General features: G+C 35.8%; 1 protein-coding gene across 3 annotated transcripts in view; it reads right to left on the bottom strand.

Annotated features, from left to right (window-relative positions):
• Nucleotides 1–392: 392 nt before the first annotated feature.
• NMD3 (NMD3 ribosome export adaptor) overlaps nucleotides 393–22,000 on the bottom strand; it is a 38,462-nt gene continuing 16,854 nt past the window's right edge. For all 3 annotated transcript variants that reach the window (XM_055569173.1, XM_055569174.1, XM_055569172.1), the window contains exons 8-16: nucleotides 18,576–18,654; nucleotides 17,798–17,894; nucleotides 13,448–13,565; nucleotides 12,402–12,547; nucleotides 5,901–6,013; nucleotides 5,037–5,109; nucleotides 3,584–3,687; nucleotides 2,231–2,301; nucleotides 393–1,791 (exon numbers count right to left, since the gene is read on the bottom strand). In XM_055569173.1, the coding sequence (XP_055425148.1) occupies nucleotides 1,661–1,791; nucleotides 2,231–2,301; nucleotides 3,584–3,687; nucleotides 5,037–5,109; nucleotides 5,901–6,013; nucleotides 12,402–12,547; nucleotides 13,448–13,565; nucleotides 17,798–17,894; nucleotides 18,576–18,654 (932 nt within the window). In that variant the 3' untranslated portion in view covers nucleotides 393–1,660. The remainder of the gene's footprint in view (nucleotides 1,792–2,230; nucleotides 2,302–3,583; nucleotides 3,688–5,036; nucleotides 5,110–5,900; nucleotides 6,014–12,401; nucleotides 12,548–13,447; nucleotides 13,566–17,797; nucleotides 17,895–18,575; nucleotides 18,655–22,000) is intronic.

Genomic DNA, 22,000 nt, shown 5'->3' on the forward strand with positions numbered 1-22,000 from the left:
AGATCCGGCTATAAGAAAATAATCATATTGACTTAGAAATTATTCATATTTATAAACTGGGTTATAAATCAGGTTTCTGTGGTTCTGATTAATACCAGCACTTCTCAAATCGTATCAACCCTGGGACATCAACAATAGTATTTTGGGATCCATAAGCCTGGGAACTATCCTCTAAAATGGCAGATTTAGCAAGGCAGTGTAACTGTGCACACTCTTGGCTAACAGCTTTGCTTTTAGCTATATTCCTTCATCTTGTCACAGCTTTCTTTTAACCAACAGATTTCATTACTCATAAAGACAACATCAAAACAAGTAAGAAACACTAATTCTATCTAAGAAAACTGCAAGAAACTTAAATATGACACAAACATAATCACTTCAAGGACACAAAAAAGGGGGAGATTGTTTTTATTTTCATGCTTTTTAAAGTCTTGACACAGGAAGAGATAAAGACAGACCACAGGTAAAAATTTTAAATATACAGACAGAAAAGAAGTCACTTTAGAAAGAACATAGCTTTATTCATAACTTCAGGATTAAGGAGTCAAATCTTAAATAGGAAAGTGTTCCATTCAGCACTTACTCAATTTCCTTATTTAGTGATATATATAGAATTTATGAGTTAGCTCTTAGTTCTGGCATGCTCAGTTGTCTTGCTTATAGAAATAGGATCTTAAAACTTCATTTTCAGAACACTTTAAAAACCAAACCAATGCTTTCCCTTCAAGGATATGAAAGGTATTTCCTATTTAAATCTGATTCATGGTTTTATAAAGCAAGAAGAGCACATATTATTTCATCATCCATATGCTGGATTCTAACATTCTTTTTGACGGTGATGTGTTCAATGAAACAAACTTATAAAGACAGAATTCCTTCTCAATTTGTAAACCAAAATTTTAAAAGCAAAACCCTTGTAGAGACAGGAAGACATTTTTATAACATAAGCAGCTACAACACTAAGCTGCTGGCACAGACCAAAACAATTAAGGAATAAATTATTATTTAACCTTTCAATACTCTGTTTGCTATATAATTTGTAAATATTTTAAATATATCTTTTTCTGCAACAAAAAGTAAGATTATCCCCACCTTAACAGTTTTTGAAGATGTAGATACTATAAATAAAAAAAGATAACTTTCCTACTGAATGTCCAGTTATAAACTGAACCCTTAATTTTCCTATCCCAAGGATATAAAAATGATCTAAAGTAGATTAAAGTGCCCTACAAGTTCATCCTAAAAATGACTTTTCATATGCTCTTCCACTAAAGCAATCAATATAAAAAGAATGTAAAAGCATGTTTAGTGCTTGAAGGTTTAGGTAACCTCCTAGGAATCACAACTTGCAAGCTTTTAAACCCAGGGCTATACAATATATGAAAATACTAATGTCTCATAAAAAAGGCAAGCCAATAAACTTCTATTTGTAAATGGCCTAAATTTCAGTAATAATTCCATTCTCTGTAATTTTTTATCTAAACCTTCAAAGCCATCAACTTTTCAGTTCTTCAAGTGAGCAACTGAAATAGTTGCATTTATTCAGGTTTAAAACTAAATTTCTCTTCTCTCAATGTGAAGGCATAGACAGAACAGACAGTAAAACTATTTTGCCCAACATCCTGACCCTAGAGATGTGGAAACCATATACAACATGATCTCATGTCATCATCGATTCACCTTCACCACCAGTAGCATCTTGAGAAATGTGAAGGTCTTCAAGCATCTCAGCCAGACTAATTCGAGGTGCTCCTTCATCATCTGTGTCACTTTCCACAGGAATGGTTGAATCTAAGACAAAATATAAAGAGAACTTCAAATAAATACAAATATAGACATACGCAAATACCTGCCCTCCCCATCGTTACTACTATTTAACCATATTATATCTGTAGCACTTAAATCACATCCAGAGCAGGCATTTAAATATGCACTGAATGACTGAACTTGCATAAATGTATGAATAACTACCCATTTGTATAGGCGACAGCAAATTGAGGGATCACGCTAGGATGCAAATTATATAAATGTAGCAAAGTAAGCAGTATTTTAGTGTTGTGAAAGTTTGGGATTTTTTTTTAGGGGGAAGATGGGTAAATGTTTCTAGAGTAGTTTTAGAACATACAATAAAAGTGGTTTATGGAATCGAAGTTTAAGATATCAAGATACTCATAGTGCAGAAATTATTTATTTACAGAAGATACAACTTAAATAATCCTTATTCACCAACCTCTATAAATGTTCACATTTTTTCTAATTGCTTCATCTTCTTCAAGATCTTCAAGGAAATCTTGGTATTGCCTACAGAAGGATAAAGAAACATTTAAGTATCTCTCCTTTACCAAAAAGTATGAAGTTCATGTATTCTTCATTTTCAGTATTACAAGGTGTGTTCCAAGTATTAAAATCTTTAAAAATAATAACTGAAGGTCAAATATGGATCTTAAATAAACACTGACAGGTTTTTGAAAAATATTTTCCTTCAAAATTACCTGATTAATAAAAAACAATACACACTTGAATATAAGTGAAAGTAGCTCAGTCATGTCTGACTCTTTATGACCCCTTTCACTATACAGACCATGAAATTCTCCAGGCCAGAATCCTGGAGTGGGTAGCCATTCTCTTCTGCAGGTGATCTTCCCAACCTAGGGATCAAACCCAGGTCTCCCACATTGCAGGTAGATTCTTTACCAGCTAACTCACAAGGGAAGCCCAAGAATACTGGAGTGGGTAGCCTGTCCCTTCTCCAGCAGATCTTCCTGACCCAGGAATCGACCAGGGTCTTCTGCATTGCATGCAGATTCTTTACCAACTAAACTATCAGGGAAGCCCCACTTGAATATAAGAGGACATTAAATATAAGACAATGAGAAGACCCCTTCATACTTTACCCTCTCCCTCAAAAAATGTATAGCCAAGTTGAAATACAAACATTTTTAAGACTATAGATGAAACAGTCAAATATGTACTTACAATATCTATTTATTATATATTTATACATACATACTTATTTTAAATTACACTATGAGACTATATTTTATAAATACTGCTGTCTCCCACTCACATTTCAAGACACTTTATTTAAACTTTTCATTTTCGTAGATACCAATATTATTAATGTCATCATTAAGGCCACTCTTCCAATCACACAATAAATTTTTCTAGAACACAGCATCTTCATTTCTCCTTAAATTGAAAACCAGCATATTTGGTATCAAAGAGCTGTTTTCTTTTACACTAAGTCATAAGTACTCATTTGCTCTCTGTGATATCCACAAGGTTATTATTGTACCTTGTGGATTATACTCTGGACCCACAAGAACTCATTATTTTCAAATGAATCATCTATAACAACATTGCAATCGTCAGGTCACAAATCAGGAAAAAATAACTAGATCTGTGGTAAAGGTCATTATATCTGCTCATCGTGATCCAAACAACGTATTGATAAGAAAACAAAATTAATATTGAGTGCAAGAAGCAACCGTGTGGTAACTATTTCTTGATGATATAAAAACCATAAAGACTTATCAAAAGGATTTCCTTTGAGACAATGTAAAAAGTATAAACAAAGTGTGACCTTTCATCTGTATCCGTGTTTTCTCTATCTCTTGCAAGTTCTTTCAGTTTCCAGTTCCTACGACGCTGACGTTTGGTACGGTCATAGCTCTTCTTGATTAATACCTAAAGAAATATTTGCAAAATTACAACAAATGGGAACTAAGTAACAAGACCTCAAAAGCCAACAAGATTTTTTAAAAGAAAGGTTATGGTAATGTCAGAAAGACCGCCAACTGATGATAGTGGTTATACCTCAAAGGAAAGGAGTACAGATCAAGAAGCAGTGTCAGAACTTTCAACATTTTTATTAATGTACTTAATATTTTATGAGAATGCATTTAGCCTTATGTGTATAACTGCTAAATTTACTAACTGAAATTTTCCAATGACTGAGACTTTTTTATATTAAAAACTTCATGTTTCTGGTGGTTTCTTCCTTCTGTTACATCAAAGTTCAGTTTTCCGCTACCATTCATGTAAGTCATTCTGAAACATTATCAAAGGAAGACAATTTTCCTCCCTCATATTCCTACTAATAAATACTTACAGACTACATATATTCACAACTATATGTCCTAGAACAATTTAATAAAGTGGGGATAAAATAATTTCACAAAATCTTGTAAGACCATTTTAATCTCTTTTATGACCTCTTTGAGAAATACCAATTTAGACTTACACCTAAACCATGTTTCTATTTCCTAATTTATTAATTAATAAAAGCACAATTGGGTGATGAGGAGGGGAGTTCTTCTTATGCCACGACTTGATTTCTGCCCACAGCTAAAGAGATCAATATTTATTTTAAAACATTAAGTTAAGCAAGCAGGAAATAGCCTTTCACATTTCACATTCACTGTTGCTCCTGATTCTTATAAACTCATGTTAAAAATTAACATTTTTTTTTTCCGGAAGTAACATCCTTTCTCTTAAGACTTAATACTGTGAAGATTATTTTCAACTAATAATTATATTCAAACCTGAATGATGGTGTTAACTTTAAATGCCTTCTTAACAATACATGAGGGACTTTCCTGGCAGTGGTTAAGACTCCACGCTTCCACTGTAGGAAGCATGGGCTCGATCGCCGGTCAGGGAACTAATAAGATCTATATGAGCTGCCACCAAAAAATGAAGAAAAAAGGCATGAAATAAACTGAGCCTAAAAGAATGAACAGAATAAAGGTCATTGTTTTTAGCTATAAATTTATTTTTGCTCTATGGATACTATCAAGCAATTTGACAGAATGAAAATTTGCTAAGAGAAAACAAAAAACTCAATAAATCTTGGATTTTGAGATTAAGAATAATTATCTTACATAAAGATTTTGCTATTATAACTTAACTGCAATTTCAAAAGAAATATCTAAGTTTATTATTTTCAAAAAATGTGAACTCGTGCATCTTCCCCATAACAATTACATTAATCCCCATCAACACAAGAAAAAGGGGGGAAAAATCTAAAGCCTTACCACATCTGGGACTCTATCTGATTTCATTTTGTTGACATGCTCATCATTTAAGTTACAGTTGACCAAATCAAACCTGAAATGAAAATAATGAAACAATTAATGAAACACTTACTCTTTCCATGTTGTTTTATAAATGATCACCTAACAGTTCCTCCTAAGATCAAGCATTTAATACGCTTTCCCAATTCAGAAGGTATGCAGTAAATAGGCTTCTACAGATCATAGTAAAGATAATAATGCATTCTATCTCTAAGTTTCACAAGTCATCCACTATTGCCCACCTTACCATACTCTTGTAAAAGAACAAAACAGATATATATCAGTCTAATGTAAAGATTCAGTTAGATGGCTCCATTTATAAACAACAAAACCAAAACACCCTTCATTCTCCAGTAAAAAGAACTGAAACCCCAAGAGCAAAAGTAACGTTTAAGGCAAGCTTATTAACTTCTGCATCAGAATGGGCTATCCCATGCCCATAAAGACCCCTTACATATATAGCTGCCATATTTTAACAGTGAAATTTATTTTAACAGCATATGCCTAACAAAAAACTACTTGCTCCCCAAAAAAACACTTGCTCCCCCAAAAACTATACACATAATCTTATCATACAATTTCAGGGATCAATTACTCAAATCTTATAACAAATGACTCTAAGATAATGGCCAAAATGGAATAATTATAAGCTTCTGTCCAATCAGTAATTTAATTTATTATCAATAATAAAGTGAGCTATATAGCTCCTAAGAATTCTTAAATTCTTTTTAGGATAAACAACTTTATTTTAGATAGCTCTGCTGGCTCCCAGAGAAAATTTGCAATGCTAGTGGGCAGTTTAAAATAATATAAATTTATACAAACCCCAACACCAGGTCTCCAGGATTTAGAAGATGTCCCAAATGAGTGCGACAAAAATACTGTTTATCTGTATTCATTTCAGATGTTTTCTGTACCCAGACTTCCCCGAGGGTATGCTTAACAGGGAAGAAAATGAACTCTTCAATAATCTAGGCATAACTTAAAAAGTATCTCATAGAAAACTTAAATACAATGTTGATTTTGGTTTCTGATTTTCATTTTAAATTAAAAGTGTTTGACTTTCCAGACCTCTGAAACACTGTCAAAATTAACCAATTACTGAACTATGAGTAGAGAAAAACTCGTAAGTAATTCATAAAATAAATATTTTTGTTAAGATTTTATTCAAGGCTTCTAAAAACATTAACATTGTCACCTAAAAGCAGACACATATGTAGAACTTTCGAAAGAAATGTATTCACAGGGAGATCATCCAACAAAGACTGAGCAAAAAGAATAAAGTACGTTCATCCATGCGTGTGCTCAGTCACGTACAACTCTTTGCAATCCCACAGACTGTAGCCCGCCAGGCTCCACTGTCCATGGGATCTCCAGGCAAGAATACTGGAGTAGGGTGCCATTTCCTTCTCCAGGGAATTTTCCCAACCCCGCATCTTCTGCATTGGCAGGTAGATTCTTTACCACTGCACACCTGGGAAGCCACCTACTAAAAAAGCAGGGGGATCTTCATTTAAATACAGCAAATATCTTAAGTAACACCTTATGTTTTACACATAAGGTTAAAAACACCCGAGTTCACAGAAAACAATTTAACAATCCCAGCAGCACCACTGCCACAACAGCATCCAAATCATCCAATTAATTTTCTGAATGTCTACTATTTTGAGGCATAACTTTTTAAAAAAACTATCATGGAAACATCATCTCAAGTTTGAACTTTTTAAGCAAAAAACCACTAGGGCCCTTTCCAACATGGAATTTTACAAGCAATTGTAAATGACATTTCAAATTTCCTTGCTGAATTAAGTATAGCCATGCCAATACCTTTTACTAACAAAAACAAACCCAAGTAAAATGGGATTCAGAGCAAAACACTAAGAATTATAGATAGAATTAAAGAATCTCAAAGAGGTAAAAAGAAGAGATAAAGATAGAGGAAAAAACTGAAGTTAACAGACAGTTCCTGGATTTAGGGGAAAACTGGAGGGGGGCGGGCAAATTACCAGGAAAAGACTAAGTTCTAACAATGTATTTTCCGAAAACAAAAAAAACATATATCTAGCTTTATATATGTTGGAGAAGAAGTGGTGGTGTTTAAATGATAAGTGTCTGCTCTTAAATACTACTTTCATAGTAGAAGAAATAGGACTGACATGCTTGAAGAAATATCTGATTTCAGATATTGGAGTAAGAACTACACAATGTGATTTTAGAACACCTAAATGTTGTGGTGTTATCCCAAAACCTAACAATGCTTTCAAAGACTAGTAAAGAAAGTCATGTCAAAGGATATAAGAATACACCTACAGCTATTAAGAAACTGAGTCAATAATTAATAATCTTTCAAAACAGAAAGCATCAGGCCCTGATGGATTCACTGGTGAATTCTAGCAAACATTTAAGGGAGATACACCATTCCTCTAGAATCTTCTCCAGAAGGCAGAAGGACAGGGAACACTTCCTAACTCATTGACAAGCCCCACATTACCCTATAATCAATACCAAAGACATTACAAGGAAAGTAAACTACAGACCAATCTCTCATGAACATAGATTTAAAACTCAACAAAATATAAAAGAACTGTACACCATTACCAAGTGGAATTTAACACATGTAGGCAAGGCTAGTTCAATATTTGAAAATCAAGTTAATGGAGCCCATCAGTCATTAACAAGCTAAAAACAACAACAAAAAAAATCACACAATGATATCAATACATAAAAAGCATTTGACAAAATCTAACACTCATTCATGATAAAAACTCTCAGTAAACTAGACATAGAGGGAAAACTTCCTTCACTTGATAAGGAGTATCTATTTAAAAATTACAACTAACATTATACTTAATGGTCAGAAACTTGGAGCTTTCCCTCTAAGATCAGGTACAAGGCAAGAATGTCCCCTCTCACTACTCATTTGCAATATCCTACTGGAAACCCTAGCTAATACAAAAGATAAGGAAATGAAAGGTATATAGACCAGGAAGGTGAAAATAAAATTATCTTTACAGATGACACGGTCATCTACAAAGAAAACTTAAATGGACCAAAAAGCTCCTGAATATATATAGCAAGGTAACAGGATACAAGGTTATAAATGAAAGTCATCTTCCTGTTTACCAATACAAAAAATGATACTTGAAATGTTAAAACACCATTTACATTAGCACGTAAAACTTAAGTCTAACAAACTATAAGATCTGTATGGGGAAAACTACAAAACTCTCATGAACAAAATCAAAGAAATAAAACACAAAGATGTTACATGTTCATAGACAGGAAAACTCAATATTGCCAAGATTTAAGTTCTGCCCAACTTGACCTATAGATTTATGCAATTCTGATCAAAATCCCACGTTAAGCCACATAGGTATAATATACAACATAAAGAAAACAGTCAGTCATACTGTAATACCTTCGTATGGCGACAGATGGTAAGTAGATTTACCATGGTGATCATTTCATAATATTATGCAAATATCAAATCACTTGTATATAGAAAATAAACTACTGTACATCAACTATGTTTCAATTTTTTAAAGATCCCAGTAAGATTTTTCTGTGGGTAACAACAACTGATTTTAAAGTTTAAATAGATAAGCAAAAGATCCTGAATAGTCAACAAGATTTTGAAGGAGAAGAATAAAGTTGTAGGAATGACACTACCTAACTTTAAGACTTACCATACTGCTACAGTCATCAAGGCAGTGTGGTACTGACAAAAGAATAAACAAATAGATCAATGGAACAAAACAGAGTCCAGAAGTGTACCCACATAAATACAGTCAACTGATCTTTGACAAGGGAGCAAAGGCAATACAATGGAGCAAAAACAGTCTTTTCAACAAATGGTGCTTGATCAACCGGATGTGCACATGCAAGTTGCTTTAGTCATGTCTGACTCTTCGCAACCCTATGGACCATAGCCCGCCAGGCTCCTCTCTCCACAGGATTCTCCAGGCAAGAATGCTGGAGTGGGTTGCCATGCCCTCCTTCAGGGGATCTTCCCGACCCAGGGATCAAACCCATGTCTCCTGCAACTCTTGCACTGCAGGAAGATTCTTTACTGCTGAGTCACCAGGAAAGCCCGATCAACTGGATATTGGCATGCAAAAAAAAAAAAAAAAAAAAAACAGTCGATCTAGACACAAACCTTACACCTTCCACAAAAACTAACTCAAAATGGATCACAGACCTAAGTGGAAAACACACAACTGTAAAACTCCTAGAAGATAACAAAAGAAAAAAACCTAGCTGACCTTGGGTTTGGCAATGACTTTGTAAGTAAAACAAAGGCAGGATCCATGAAAGAACAGTTGATAAACTGAACTTCATTAAATTAGAAACTTCTGCTCTATGAAAGACAATGTCAAGAGACTAAGAAGATAATTTATACTGGGAGAAAATATTTCCAGAAAACACATCTAACAAAGGACATCATCCAAAATACATAAATAACTCTTAAAACTCAAAAATAAGAAAAAAACAATCTGATTAAAAAAATGGGCCAAAGACATTAACAGACAACTCACAAAAGAAGACATACAGATAGCAGATCAGATCAGATCAGATCAGTCGCTCAGTCGTGTCTGACTCTTTGCGACCCCATGAATTGCAGCACACCAGGCCTCCCTGTCCATCACCAACTCCTGGAGTTCACTCAGACTCACGTCCATCGAGTCAGTGATGCCATCCAGCCATCTCATCCTCTGTCGTCCCCTTCTCTTCCTGCCCCCGATCCCTCCCAGCATCAGGGTCTTTTCCAATGAATCAACTCTTCGCATGAGGTGGCCAAAGTACTGGAGTTTCAGCTTTAGCATCATTCCTTCCAAAGAAATCCCAGGGCTGATCTCCTTCAGAATGGACTGGTTGGATCTCCTTGCAGTCCAAGGGACTCTCAAGAGTCCTCTCCAACACCACAGTTCAAAAGCATCAATTCTTTGGCACTCAGATAGCAGATAAGCATGAGCAAATACTCCTCATCATGTGTTATCAGGGAAATATAAATTGACAATGAGATACTATCATATACCTATTAGGATGGCCCAACTCCTAAAAACGGATAAATCCCAAATCCTGACACCACCAAATGTTGGTGAAGATGTGGAGTAACAGGAACTCTCATACACTGCTGCTGCTGCTAAGTCGCTTCAGTCATGTCCGACTCTGTGTGACCCCATAGACGGCAGCCCAACAGGCTCCCCTGTCCCTGGGATTCTCCAGGCAAGAACACTGGAGTGGGTTGCCATTTCCTTCTCCAATGCATGAAAGTGAAAAGTGAAAGTGAAGTCGCTCAGTCATGTCCGACTCTTCGAGATCCCATGGACCGCAGCCTACCAGGCTCCTCCATCCATGGGATTTTCCAGGCAAGAGTACTGGAGTGGGGTGCCATTGCCTTCTCCAATACACTGCTAGTGGGAGTGCAAAATGATACCATCACTTTGGAAGGCACTTTGGTGGTTTCTTACAGAATTAAATATGTTCCTTGGTATTTACCCAAAGAAGCTGAAAACTTATGTCCACACAAAAACATGCAAAGGAATGTTTACAGTAACTTACTCATAACTGCTAAAACTTGGAAGCAACCAGTATGTCCTTCACTAGGTGAATGAGTAAACTGTGGGATATCAAGATAATACTTTGCATTTACAAAAAAAAAGCTATTAAGCCAAGACATGGAGGAACCTTAGACACACATTACTAAGTGAAAGAAGCCAATATAAAAAGACTACACAAGTCCAATAGGAGAAGACTATATGACATTCTGGAAAAGGCAAAACTATAAAGACAGTATTTTAAAAAAAAAAAAAAAAAAAAAAACAGTGATTGCCAGGGGTTAGGAGGGAGCACAGCAGGTTCTAAGGGGAATGAAAATATCCTGCATACTATAATGATGGATACTACAATGATGGATACATGTCATTATATTAATACATTTGTCCAAACTCATAGATAGTACAATACTAAGAGTGAATTGTAATGTCAAATATGCCATCATTTTGTGTGATTGTAACATGTCAACGTGGACATAAACTGTATGTCCATAAATCTATTCATACATTGTAACAAATGTACCACTCTTTTGGTGGGGGAAAGGCAATGACAATGGAGGAGGCTACCAGTGTGTGGAGGCAAGGGGTATACAGGAAATCTTTTATTGCATCTTAATTTTGGTATGAACCTAAAACTGCTCTAAAAAAAATATTTCTCCAGGCGATCTTGACCCAGGGATTGAACCCTGGTCTCCTGCATTGCAGGTGGATTCTTTATCATCTGAGGTACCAGGGAAGCCCCCCCACTTACCGCCCCCCCCAAAAAAAGTAAAAGTTATTTAAAAAAAAAACAAAAAACTTTTTTAAAGGACAGAAACTATTCTGAAGAGGCTGCTACTGGCTACATTTGAGGCAATCTGAGTAGAAGGGAGGGAGGCAGTGAAGGAAGGAAGGAGGTGGGAGAAGGCAGGAACAAAGGGAAAAAAATCAAAAATTTCAACAAAGATATCTGGCTATCAAACAATCAAACATTACTTGCTTCTTGATATATCACAAAAGGTATATATATCATCGCCTCTGAAATGTTCTGACAAAAAAAAAAAATTAACCTAAATTTAAATGAGACTTCAGATCCACTTTTAAAGGAAATATAAGAGATTATGAAGCAAGTTAAATAACATCAGGAGGAAATGAGAATATAAATCCACAAAATAAATGGCCTAGTTGCCTTAGAAAGTTGGTATCATAAAAAAAATAAATTAGAAAAAAAAAGCAGGTACTATTATTAATATTTAAGAGGTACAGTCAGTCCCCAGATAGGTACTGGTTTGAACAAACCATAAAAGACACTTTGGGACAAATGAAGAAATTTGGCAAGCTATATAGTTGATATGTATGATAATACTTTGATTATGTAGCAAAGGTTTCTAGGTTTTACAGATGCATATTGAAGTATTCAGTATTTAGTGATAATATATATATATTTAATTCAAAATGTTTGACATTTTTTAAAAAGTGAAAGCGGGTTAAGCTTATCATTTGCTCCTTCTGTACAAAAAGTAAAAGAAATACTTTTTCATAATAACATTTTAATATTAAAGAGAAAGAATTAACTTACCAGACAGCATAAGTCTGATAGTTTTCACCACAATGGCCACATGTTAAAAGCAAATGGCATACAAACACAAAACCCATTTTTAACTGAATGTGGTGTTAGCTTATTTGGAACCACAGTTTGGAATTACTAACAAATTAAAACCAAAAAAGAGTGAGAGAGGGAGACTAAAACAGTAAGTTAGGATTAGGGGAAGGTGAACAGGATGGAACTTACCTTTTTTGATATCATTCCAGCACCTGCACTGCGTTTTATATCTCGGACTATGCTGCATTCCATAACAATAAACTCCTCCAGTTGTTTGGGATGGCATAAACTATTGAAAGGGTGACTCCAGAAAGTGTTCCCATCAATATCTGCAACTAAGAGGAAACACAGAACATTAAAGAACGAAAGAACTGAAGTATTTCAAAAGACATCAAATGTGTTAACTAGGAAGAAGTTGATACAGTGAACTGAGAAGCATCAGGTCAACAGAAACCAGAGTGGCAACTCTCACTGCAGGGGACATCATTTATTCCTATACATCAACCCCAAATTTCTCAGAGAGTAAGTGAAACACCAGGTGTCAAAAATATCGTAAGTAGCTACTAACAAGTGCCTTTAAAATAAGAACGGATCCCATCAGCTGTATAGCTGTTTCGTGTGCTGGCATTTTATTTGACACATTATCAGCCATCTCAGGTGTTTAGTTTATGCGAAATAAATTTCTACCTGACTGATGTTCATCCCAATACTGCAAACAGAATTTTGACTGATGAATTCTAATTTATAAGGATAATAAATGACTTTCTAGAAAATATCAAACTCAATGTTTTATAAAAGAAAACTTGTATTACAGTAAACATATGAAAAAGATCAAGTAGGAGATGCAAGCAAGTACTGAGAGACACGTATCAATATAGGGTCTTCTTTTAAGTCAAATGTTTCAAAATGTAAAACATATGCTCCACACTAAAATTTGATAATGAACCTAAATAATTAGTCATAAAAATAAAAGAGGGAAATAAGTCCAGTTCAGTAGAAATTAATGGGATAAGACTAATAAAAACTTAAAAATTCAAACAAATTTTTCTTCAAAAAAAAAAAAAAATACAAGAGCAACTTACCAAAAGTGTTAAATTCCAGTGTTTTAAAAACTGTACGGTATTAATTTTAACTAATTTTTTAAAACAGTATTACTGAGAATACTTCATAAAATTAACGTAACAAATTATTACTACTTTTTAAATGGAAATGTCAAGGCAGTTTCTAAAACTTACCTTGTAGGGTATTTGGATCTATGAGGTGGATGACACTCGTCACTCGAATACACACACAAATCTGGTTCATGTTTCCCAGGCTTTGTGCCAGTTTTGGAGACAGACAAACAACATTATCCTAGGAATAAGAAATAACATTTAGTGTGAAGCAAATTTTAAGTAGAAGTCTTTGATAAACACCATCAATGTAAACCTGATCAGAGTGCATTTGATCAAACCAAAATGTCATTTTTAATTCTATGTATCAACAGATGGCTTAAGAGAATCAGACTTTGCACAAACAGAAAATAAGCCATACCTTAAGATGGAGATAAGTGTCTTAATAAAATGGCTTTTAAAAGTATTTTAAAGATCCTAGTCACCAAGCTGTTTCTGTTTCAGTTCAGTCGCTCAGTTGTGTCTGACTCTTTGCAACCCCATGAATCACAGCACACCAAGCCTCCCTGTCCATCACCAACTCCTGGAGTTCACTCAGACTCACGTCCATCGAGTCAGTGATGCCATCCAGCCATCTCATCCTCTGTCGTTCCCTTCTCTTCCTGCCCCCGATCCCTCCCAGCATCAGAGTCTTCCAATGAGTCAACTCTTCACATGAGGTGGCCAAAGTACTGGAGTTTCAGCTTTAGCATCATTCCTTCCAAAGAAATCCCAGGGCTGATCTCCTTCAGAATGGACTGGTTGGATCTCCTTGCAGTCCAAGGGACTCTCAAGAGTCCTCTCCAACACCACAGTTCAAAAGCATCAATTCTTCGGCGCTCAGCCTTCTTCACAGTCCAACTCTCACATTCATACATGACCACAGGAAAAACCATAGCCTTGACTAGACAAACCTTTGCTGGCAAAGTAATGTCTCTGCTTTTGAATATGCTATCTAGGTTGGTCATAACTTTCCTTCCAAGGAGTAAGCGTCTTTTAATTTCATGGCTGCAGTCACCATCTGCAGTGATTTTGGAGCCCAAAAAAATAAAGTCTGACACTGTTTCCACTGTTTCCCCGTAGTTCATTTCAATTTTATTGAAGTGTGAATGCTTGGTTATTACTCTGTGTTAATATAGTTGGAGAAGACTCTTGAGTGTCCCTTGGACTGCACAGAGGTCCAACCAGTCCATTCTAAAGGAGATCGGTCCTGGGTATTTTTTGGAAGGAATGATGCTAAAGCTGAAACTCCAGTACTTTGGCAAAGAGTACATGCAAAGAGTTGACTCATTGGAAAAGACTCTGATGCTGGGAGGGATTGGGGGCAGGAGGAGAAGGGGATGACAGAGGATGAGATGGCTGGATGGCACCACTGACTCGATGGATGTGAGTCTGAGTGAACTCCAGGAGTTGGTGATGGACAGGGAGGCCTGGCGTGCTGCAATTCATGGGGTCACAAAGAGTGGGACACAACTGAGTGACTGAACTGAATATAGTGTGACTTCATTTACTCTCCATAAAAATTTCAGAGGAGCCATATGTTCCTCCTTCTCGTCTACATGTACCAATGTGTAATCAAAGATCTAATGACCCCCCAAGAGCACATATGCCTATGTGTGCACCAGGACATACTAACACCGATGTGGCTGTCTGTTTTTAATGTTATTAAAATATAAAAGGGAGCTGGATTATATTTTAAGCTGTATCTATTCACAATCATAGGCTCCCTCACTGAAAGGACACTCTGTACATCCTTACTGGCATCTAGCTCAGTCCTTTTTTTTTTTTCCTGAAACTTACTAAGATTCTCCAAAGATTAATGGAAAAACTTCTTTACACTGTATTCATTCAGCTACCTATATGAATCACTGAAAGCACTTAATACACAAGGCCTAAATATGTCCTCTCACCTAGATTCACTGCTTTATTTAAACTGGGGGGTCTGCAAAATAAGACCCTGAGGCAAATATTTGTAAATAAAGTTTTGCTGGAACACAGCCTAAGCCCTTCATTTACCTATTATCTATGGCCAATTTTGTGCAACAACAGCACAGCTGAGTAGTTGCAGAACAGACTATATAACCTAAAAACTGCAACTATTTACTATCTGGCTGTTAGAAAAAAAAATTTGCTGACTCTATTTAAGCCATCATTTCATGGTACTGTCAGTCAGTCAGTTCAGTCGCTCAGTCGTGTCCAACTCTTTGAGACCCCATGAATCACAGCACGCCAGGCGTCCCTGTCTATCACCATCTCCCAGAGTTCACTCAGACTCACATCCATCGAGTCAGTGATGCCATCCAGCCATCTCATCCTCTGTCGTCCCCTTCTCCTCCTGCCCCCAATCCCTCCCAGCATCAGAGTCTTTTCCAATGAGTCAACTCTTTGCATGTACTCTTTGCCAAAGTACTGGAGTTTCAGCTTTAGCATCATTCCTTCCAAAAAACACCCAGGGCTGATCTCCTTTAGAATGGACTGGTTGGATCTCCTTGCAGTCCAAGGGACTCTCAAAGAGTCTTCTCCAACACCACAGTTCAAAAGCATCAATTCTTCAGCACTCAGCTTTCTTTACAGTCCAACTCTCACATCCATACATGACCACAGGAAAAACCATAGCCTTGACTAGATGGACCTTTGTTGGCAAAGTAATGTCTCTGCTTTTCAATATGCTATCTAAGTTGGTCATAACTTTCCTTCCAAGGAGTAAGCGTCTTTTAATTTCATGGCTGCAGTCACGATCTGCAGTGATTTTGGAGCCCAGATAAATAAAGTCTGACACTGTTTCCACTGTTTCCCCATCTATTTCCCATGAAGTGATGGGACCAGATGCCATGATCTTGGTTTTCTGAATGTTGAGCTTTAAGCCAACTTTTTCATTCTCCTCTTTCACTCTCATCAAGAGGCTTTTTAGTTCCTCTTCACTTTCTGCCATATGGGTGGTGTCATCTGTATATCTGAAGTTATTGATATTTCTCCCGGCAATCTTGATTCCAGATTGTGCTTCTTCCAGTTACTAAACCATAATTAGTGATAACAGATTTAAAGCCTTAGAGTCAGAGACCTAAGTACAAATCCTGGCTTCCTTTTGTTGTTGCTCCTGCTGCTGCTAAGTCGCTTCAGTCGTGTCCGACTCTGTACGACCCCACAGACAGCAGCCCATCAGGCCCCACCATCCCTGGGATTCTCCAGGCAAGAACACTGGAGTGGGTTGCCATTTCCTTCTCCAATGCATGAAAGTGAAAAGTGAAAGTGAAGCCACTCAGTCATGTCTGACTCTTAGCAACCCCATGGACTGCAGCCTACCAGGCTCCTCCATCCATGGGATTTTCCAGGCAAGAGTACTGGAGTGGGGTGCCATTGCCTTCTGCGTCTTTTGTTGTTAACTTTGGCAAATCATCTAACCTCACCAAGCATCAGTTTACTCATCTTCAGAGTGACGGTGTGATTTACTCCAGTAGTTATGAGACTAAACAGGTGAAACATACTTAAGTACTCAGAAAGTACCGTTATGTAGAATGCTCACAATAAATTATAGCACTTATCATTATTAGTGATTTAAACATGGACATGTAAGTTCCTATGCAGCAGAGACATCTAGGACACAGTCCTTAATACACAGTCTTCTATACAACAGATCCCCAGTAACTATTTGTTGAATTTTAATTCAGTTCTATTTTTTGAAGCAGAGTTTTACCTTAGTACAACTAATGAAATGACAATTTTTGTCTTTAGGAAAAGAGATCAGATTTGCAACTACCAGAAGTGGTGGGGGTGGGGGCAAGGGGAAAGAGGAATTGGATGACCATAGTCAAAAGGCACAAACTTCCAGTTGCAAGATCAATGACTATGAAGGATATAATGTACAACATGATAAATACAATTAATACACCTGTATGTTATGTATGAAAGTTGTAAAGAGAGTAAATACTAAGTTCTTATGAGGAGAAAAATATTTCCTTTCTAATTTAATTTTATATCCATATAAAATAATGGATGGTCATTAAAAAATTATAATCTATATCTTTAAGTATTATTCAGATATTTTTAAAATCACAAAAATAATTCAATGCTCTCCTTCCATAATATTCTTTAATTTTATCATGCCAAAATCCAGTTTGCACACATTCCACAACGTGGCTCATTGATAAGTAATTTCCTCTATTCAAAGTTTCACAGAACTATCATGTGTCCACTAGAACTGCAAAGTTTAAGGAATATATGCCTTAAAAACTGCAATGAGGCCTTTTAATTAGTACACCAAAAATGTATAATTTTAAGCATGATTACTCTTAAATCTTTTTAACATGACTAAAATGTGTCAGAAATCATTAAGAAGTTATTCTAAATGTTTAACCAATGCCAGAAGGAAATCAGGAGCTAATAATTACATATAAACCAATTAAGGACATGGATTAATTAAATGAGAAAAAGTACCTTGCATATTGGAACAATTTCCACAGAAAAAGTGCTTTTGTAATTATATGTATTACTATGGATATCCTGAGAGATCAGTCTCTGTGAGGCTTTGTATCTGTTAAGAGAAAAAGTTAACAATTACAAAAAGGCAAAGGTCTTTTATTTGTCTAATCGTGGGAATATAAATTTTCATTAAATCATTACTTCCAAGGTCTGAAACAGCTTCCTGATGCCGGTTAGGGTGAAGTCTCAGCTCATCCACTTCATTTATAAACTTTCACCAGTCTGATTGCACTCTGTTTTCCAGTTTATCTACCGAAAACCTCCAAAACATGCTCATGGCTTAGACCAAGCAAGTCTACATCTATCATCCATTAAAATCCACACTAATGTCCACTCCCAGTCACTGTTCACACTAATCTCACCCTTCAACACAAACACTACTTTCAAAAATTCCCCATTTTAGGAGCTTAAGTCCTTCCGACTCCATAAAGTTTCTCCCCAAAGTCCTTTAACCCTGTTCTTCTTTTTTCTTATTTTAATACATTGAATCAATGGTTCAGGACTACAGTGCTTACTATCATAGACTGAGTCTAGCTCCCCAAAGATTCTCAATGCTCTTTGGCTAATACTTCCGTTAAAAGTAGCTTGTCTAACAAATGCTTACTAATTGTGTAAGTAATCCTACTATAGTTTTACATATTTTAAGGTAAGTTGCCTAAGCCTGAAGAATGGATGTGACCTACGTTCATTCCCTGTTGCCTGGATTTAATCACATGTAGGTTTCAGAACATACCTAGTAGGGACGGTACACTGAAGAAACTCTACCATCTTCTGAGCATGCTGTTTTGAGGAATAATAGAAATCCAGACCATCTTTAAAGAAAAAAGCCATATTAAAGTAATACTGTAAAGATTTTCTTCTACTAATATGACTATATCACAAATTAAATGCATATTAAATTATAATTTTCTTGCCACAGGACACTAGGAATGCCGTATCACTTAAGACTTCTCTGACAAAAGGACAGATAAATCATACAAATGCAAACAAAACAAAACAAGATTCATAACTTAAACTTCGGACAAAATTCAAGGTCAAAGGGAACAGAAAAATATTAAACAGAACAAAAAAGGGTATTCTATGTAATAAACGGAACAATCCACCACAAAAACAACAGAAATGCATGTAATAGCATAGTGTTGAGATACAGAAATCATAAACTACTAAAAAGAAAAAACTGACAAATGTTAACACATGCAATCATCGAGGGAGACTAGTATAAGACTAACAAAACCAAAATGATCAAAAAACGAAATGTGCTGTGCCAAACTGCTGTCATGTCCAACTCTTTGCAACCCCATGGACTATAGCCCACCAGGCTCCTCTGTCCATGGAGACTCTCCAGGCAAGAATACTGGAGTGGGTTGCCATGCCCTCCTCCAAGGGATCATCCCAACCCAGAGATCGAACCCAGGCCTCCCACACTGCAGGCGGAATCTTTGCCATCTGACCCACCATGGATGCCCAAACTGACCCGAAATAGGAAGGATACAAAGAGCTTGAAGAACCAACTATCAAGGTTGATTTAACTAAGATTAAAGAACATAGTCCCAGAAAGAATACCTATTACTTTCAAAAAATTGATAGAATATTCATAAAATATTCACATACAAAGATTTTAAAACTTTCATGATTCAGAAGACATTATTATAAGTAGGCACCACATATCCTAATTTCAAAACATATTACAAAGTTACAGTCATCAAAACAGTGTGGTAGAGACAAAAAGGCAAGTCTACAGAATCAATCCACACATACATAGTCAACTGATCGTGAACAAGTGTGCCAAGAATACACAGTGGAAAAATGATAATACCGTCAACAAATGACATTGAGAAAACTCGATATCCACATGCAAAAGAATGAACTGAACTCTTATATCATTAACAAAAATCAACTCAAAACAAATTAAAAAGACTCAAACTAGGACCTGAAACTGTAGAACTTCTAGAAGAAAATATGGAAAAAGCTTCATGACATCAGTCTTAGAAATGATTTCATGGATGACACAAAAAGAAAAATAAACAACTGAGGCTACATCACACTAAAAAAGCTCACACACAGCAAAAGAAACAATCACCACATTAAAAGGGCAACCTACAGAATGGGAAAAAATATTTGCAAACCATGTATCTGAAAAGCGGTTAATCTCCAAAATCTATCAGGAATTCCTATGACTCATCCGCAAAAAAAAAAAAAAAAAAAAAAAACCTGATAAGCCAATAAGAAATGGGAAAGGAATAAGACATTCCTCCAAAGAAGATGTACAAATGGCACAGATATATGAAAAAAGCTCAATGTTGCTAATCATCAAGGAAATGCAAATCAAAACCACAATGCGTTTACACTTCACTGCCTTCAGGACGGCCATTATCAAAGAAAAAAAAAGACACATACTAGTGAGAACATGGAGATACTGGAACCCTTGTACACTACTACTAAGGCAAATATAAAACAGTACAGTCACTATGGAAGACAGTGCAGACATTCTTCATAAACTTAAAATCAGAACTATCAAATGATACAGTAATCCTTCTTCTAGGTATTTATCCACAAGAAGTGAAATCAAGACCTCCTATGTTTATTGAGGTATTGTTCACTATAGCTAAGAAAATGGACATTTAGCTTGTTTCCACAACAGATGAATGGATAAATTGTGATATATACCTCCAAAGGAATATTATTCAGCCTTAAAAAGGAAGGAAATTCTACAACATGCAACAACATGGATGAACGTTGAGAACATTGAGCTAAGTGAAATAAGCCAGTCACAGAAAAATACTGCATGATTCTATTTATATGAGGTACGTAAAATAGTCAAAAGCATAGAGTAAGAGTGGGACTATGGTTGCCAGAGAGAAAGGAGAAATGAGGAGTGATTAGTTAATGGGCATAAAATTTCAATCAAACAAGATGATTCAGCTAGAGATCTGCTATATAACATTATACTTACTCAACTATAAGGTATTATACACTACCATACACTTAAAATTTTAAGAGGGTAGTTTTCATGTTGTGTTCTTATCATAATTAAATAAGAAAGAAAGAAAGAACCCATTAAGAAAATGAAAATACAGACCAGGAAAAATATTAACAAATCTTACGTGAAAAAGGGCTTATGTCTAGTGTATATTTTAATAAATCTTACAACTTAAGACAAACAACACAATCAAAACTGGCAAAAATTTAAACTGCTTGTTTTACCAAAAAGATACAGAAATGATAGTAAGGTCATGAAAAGACAATTAAGATCATCAGTCATTAGCGAAAAGCAAATTTAAACCACAATGATACACCACTTCATCCCCTGCTGCTACTGCTAAGTCACTTCAGTCGTGTCCAACTCTGTGTGACCCCATAGACGGCAGCCCACCAGGCTCCCCCATCCCTGGGATTCTCCAGGCAAGAACACTGGAGTGGGTTGCCATTTCCTTCTCCAATGCATGAAAGTGAAAAGTCAAAGTGAAGTCGTTCAGTCGTGTCCGACTCTTCGCAACCCCATGGACTGCAGCCTACCAGGCTCCTCCGTCCATGGGATTTTCCAGGCAAGAGTATTGGAGTGGGGTGCCATCGCCTTCTACAATAGCTATTTATACAAAGAAACAATAGCAAGTGATGTCAAGATGTAGAAACTGGAACCCTCAAAGACTACTGACAGGAATATAAAACGATACAGCCACTTTGAAAATGGCAGCTTCTTAAAACGATAAATACAAATTTACCATATGACTCAGCAATTCTACACCTAGGTAGGCACTCAAGAAAATAAAATAGCTTAATGCTTGCTGAGAAAAAAATGGAAAAATATAGCTTTAAGTACCAGCTACAGAGCCAATATGATACTCAGAAGAAAATTTATTTAACTTTAAATCTATATATTAGAAACTTAAAATAAGCTAAGCTTTCAATTAATTTAAATAAAAAATACTAAAGAAAGTAGAAGGGGAAAAAATTGTATAGCTATGTATGGCAATGCATGTTAAGTAGACATAGGGTGATCATTCAACAATACACACATATATCCAATCAGTATGTTGCATACCTGAAACTACTGTTTTATGTGAATTTTACAATTCTATTTCAATAAACAAATTTTAAGTAGAAGGAGTTAGTAATAAAAACAAAAATTAAGAAAAAAGTAAGACTTTGTTTTTTTGA

This window comes from Bubalus kerabau, chromosome 2 (assembly GCF_029407905.1).
Source record: "Bubalus kerabau isolate K-KA32 ecotype Philippines breed swamp buffalo chromosome 2, PCC_UOA_SB_1v2, whole genome shotgun sequence".
Taxonomy (NCBI): Eukaryota; Metazoa; Chordata; class Mammalia; order Artiodactyla; family Bovidae; genus Bubalus; species Bubalus kerabau.